This window comes from Hibiscus syriacus, unplaced genomic scaffold (genome assembly GCF_006381635.1).
Source record: "Hibiscus syriacus cultivar Baekdansim isolate YM2019G1 unplaced genomic scaffold, ASM638163v2 tig00111427_pilon, whole genome shotgun sequence".
NCBI lineage: Eukaryota > Viridiplantae > Streptophyta > Magnoliopsida > Malvales > Malvaceae > Hibiscus > Hibiscus syriacus.
Window position 1 is genome coordinate 5,487,625 of NW_024063088.1, and position 3,131 is coordinate 5,490,755.

The following is a 3,131-nucleotide window of genomic DNA, read 5'->3' on the forward strand; positions in this document are numbered from 1 at the left end:
TAAGAACACAAGAATTTGATGAATGAAGGATGAATAAAAAAAAAAGAAACGAAAAATACAGGTGGTACGTGTTTGTTCTGCAACAGACAGATGGATTCTAATCCTCTTTGAACTCTTTAGTTGGCCGAGCTTCTAAGCCCCCTTCTGCTCTTCTCTCAAGTGAATAAGCCATATACGTCCCCATAATTCTATCCCACATGATGAAGAATGGCTGTGAGAAGTTGTATTTGCTGCCATATAGCTGATGGTGGACATCGTGATATGCAGCATTGTTTCTAAAGAAGATATGGAGGGGGTTGCCAGGAAGCATTAGCCCACAATGGTCATCCACTGTTTTGATGGTAGCAAACGAGAAGAAAAAGATGGAGGTCCGAGGAGACATGCCGGAGAGCATAAACGATAATGCCCCGCCTACCGTATCGAGGAGAAGCCCCTCTAATGGATGATTGTACAAAGCTCCATATGCATAGGGAACGATAAGACGGTGATGTCGAGAGTGCAGGTGCCGATATAGGAACTTGTTCTCGTGGAAATATCTATGCAAGAAGTATTGCCAAGTATCCATAACCAACATTGCTGTAAGAAACTGCCTGGCTAGAATAATCAAGGAAGATGGCTGCTGAGGGGAACTCTCAGTCTGACCCCCTGTGACCTGCAGAAAACAATGTTTGATAAAAAAGTACAACATCGATATGATTTCGCAGTTGAAATTGCTTACATGGCTCATTATGCATGCTGGAAAACTTATGGGATTTTGGATTTCAATTAACAACAAAACAGAAGTGGAATAATGCCATTAAACTACCAGCTACATGTGAAATAATAACAGTCCTGAAACAAAATAAACAGGGAACACCACCCGGCTTACAAGAGTTTCATCAGGTGACAAGATAATGAAGAAACCAGTGAAACCAGTGCTAAAATAAAGAAAATTTGAAGTGGGTGTGCTAACGGATAAAAATAGATTAATGCCATTAAACTAAAGATCACAATTCACAAAATAATTCATAACAAGGGCATACTTCCAAATTTACTCTGCCCATCTCCTATCTAATCAAGCATAAATCCAAAAGGCAGATTATTCAGGGTATGTGAAGAAAAGCACATAAAATTACACTATGATTTCAGCTGAAATTTCATAATCACAAATACAGTTCACAGCTATGTCACTCTAATAATATCCGAAACAGGTATACTTATTTCTTCCAAGTTTTTTCCAAATATTTGGAGAATAGCATCCACATACCTATCTCAAAATATGAGTTGGACCCGAGTACTTTAGGGAAAATGATGAGCAACATGGATTCAACGTAACAAGGCTACTAGACAAACCATGAGTCTGATTAGTTATCTATAAGTAGATGAACTAATATCCAATGGCGAACCTCGTATGCTCAATAACTAAGTATTTCTTTGCCATATATAATCGTTGATGTGTCGAAAGAAATCAAATTGAGAGACATATATGATTATCCATGAAGATTATCCATCCAACTTTTATATGCAGAGTGGACAAACATATCACATGCAATGGGATGATGCAAGCAATTAACTCCAAACATTTGCAATCATATTCGCAAAGCAGGCAAAGGTAAAGAAAAACTAAAGTCCCTACGAATAACCTAACAGGAGATTCGATTCAGCTTATACATGCCCAAAAAAGAACCAATTTGCAGTCAAAGAAAAAACAAGAATTTTGAACGAAACCCAACACCTGCAACCATTTGGTTCTCCTAAAGTCAAATCAAAACATGAGCCCAGCCATCAAAATTCCAGCTATAATTATAAAAATGCATAAAGGTAACGTTAGAGAATTTGGCATTTTGACTCCAAGCAACTGAAATCCAAATTTTCAGATCCATGTTTGAAAAAAGCAACCTGATCATAAAAAGGAATACAAGAGTTGTTGTAGGGAGGGTTTACCCTGAACAAAAGGATCGCGGCAGCAGCTTGAAGAAACTGCTGAAAAAGAACGCCTTCAACGACTGTTCGTTTGGAAACCAAATTCTTCTCTTCCTCATCTGTTTTAGGATGCAATCTATACTTCTCAAATGACCCTAGACACATATAAATCCCTGAATAAATCCAATAAACAACAATTGGAACCACAGTTCCCAGCAATTCATCGGATACAGCAAAACCCATTTCCTTGTTACTCAACTGATCTCAAACAAAATCACATGAAATAATCTTTTAAAAGAACAAAAAACGACGGCGTTCAATGTTGGAGTTTTTCAGTCGAAATTTAAAGAAGATTTAAATGAACATAAATAAAAGTCAAATGTTGGCTTTTTAAAAACTAGTATTCGAGTAATTGGAAACTGAACAGGGAAATAGAATAAAGAAAGCAGCTATCAGTTAGGGTTGGAAAGATCGGAGAAGATTCGAAAAAGAAGAAAGAGGCGAGGAAAAAGATGGAAACTTTGGGCTTGAATGAATAGTTTTGAATTTTGTTTAAGCCTGTAGTTTTATGGGTTTACTATAATCCATCGAGATGACTCATTCATCGGACTCATACTCCATTATTTTAATCTTCTAAAAAAGCCTCAAACTAATATACCATGCTTAAACAACCCCTTCTACTTATTTTGTAGGTTTTTTTTTTCCTGAATATAACCATGCATGCATTATCCATATATAGCATCAGTAACAACAAAGTTTTAGATACAAGGTGGCACATTATTAGAAAATTCTAATGCAGTAGACAGCAGAGAAGCATACCGAGCTAATGCATTCGTTGAATTTGCAAACCGGCGAACATATTGAACACTTAAGCAAGGATGAAGCGTAGCACTGATAGATCGCGGGAATGGTCCGGGAGGAAGAATACAACGATGAGGTGAAACCTGGCAAGTGCGAAATTTGTTGTGCATCTTCACAATCTAGTAACGCATGGAGGATAGTCTCCATCTATTGGCCACAAATGCAGCAACAGCCATCGGAAAGACCAACATGAGATAATAGTATCCTCACTGGTAGTGCCTTGTGAGCTACTCGCCACCCTTTGACGTATCTTCGGCAAAGTTTCGAGGCGCGAGAGATTAAGCCAAAGACGAGAGGTATTTGGTATCTCATAGTGAGGGTGTCCGTGTCGTAACCAAAAGTACCTAGAACGAACATAATAACTTCCG

General features: G+C 38.0%; 1 protein-coding gene across 1 annotated transcript; it reads right to left on the reverse strand.

Annotated features, from left to right (window-relative positions):
- Nucleotides 1–2,294, reverse strand: LOC120162951 (sphinganine C4-monooxygenase 1-like). The gene is made up of 2 exons (XM_039172984.1): nucleotides 1,924–2,294; nucleotides 1–652 (listed from the first exon to the last, which is right to left on the reverse strand). The coding sequence occupies exons 1-2, from the start codon at nucleotides 2,143–2,145 to the stop codon at nucleotides 98–100; spliced, it is 777 nt and encodes a 258-aa protein (XP_039028915.1). The 5' UTR covers nucleotides 2,146–2,294; the 3' UTR covers nucleotides 1–97.
- Nucleotides 2,295–3,131: the final 837 nt, after the last annotated feature.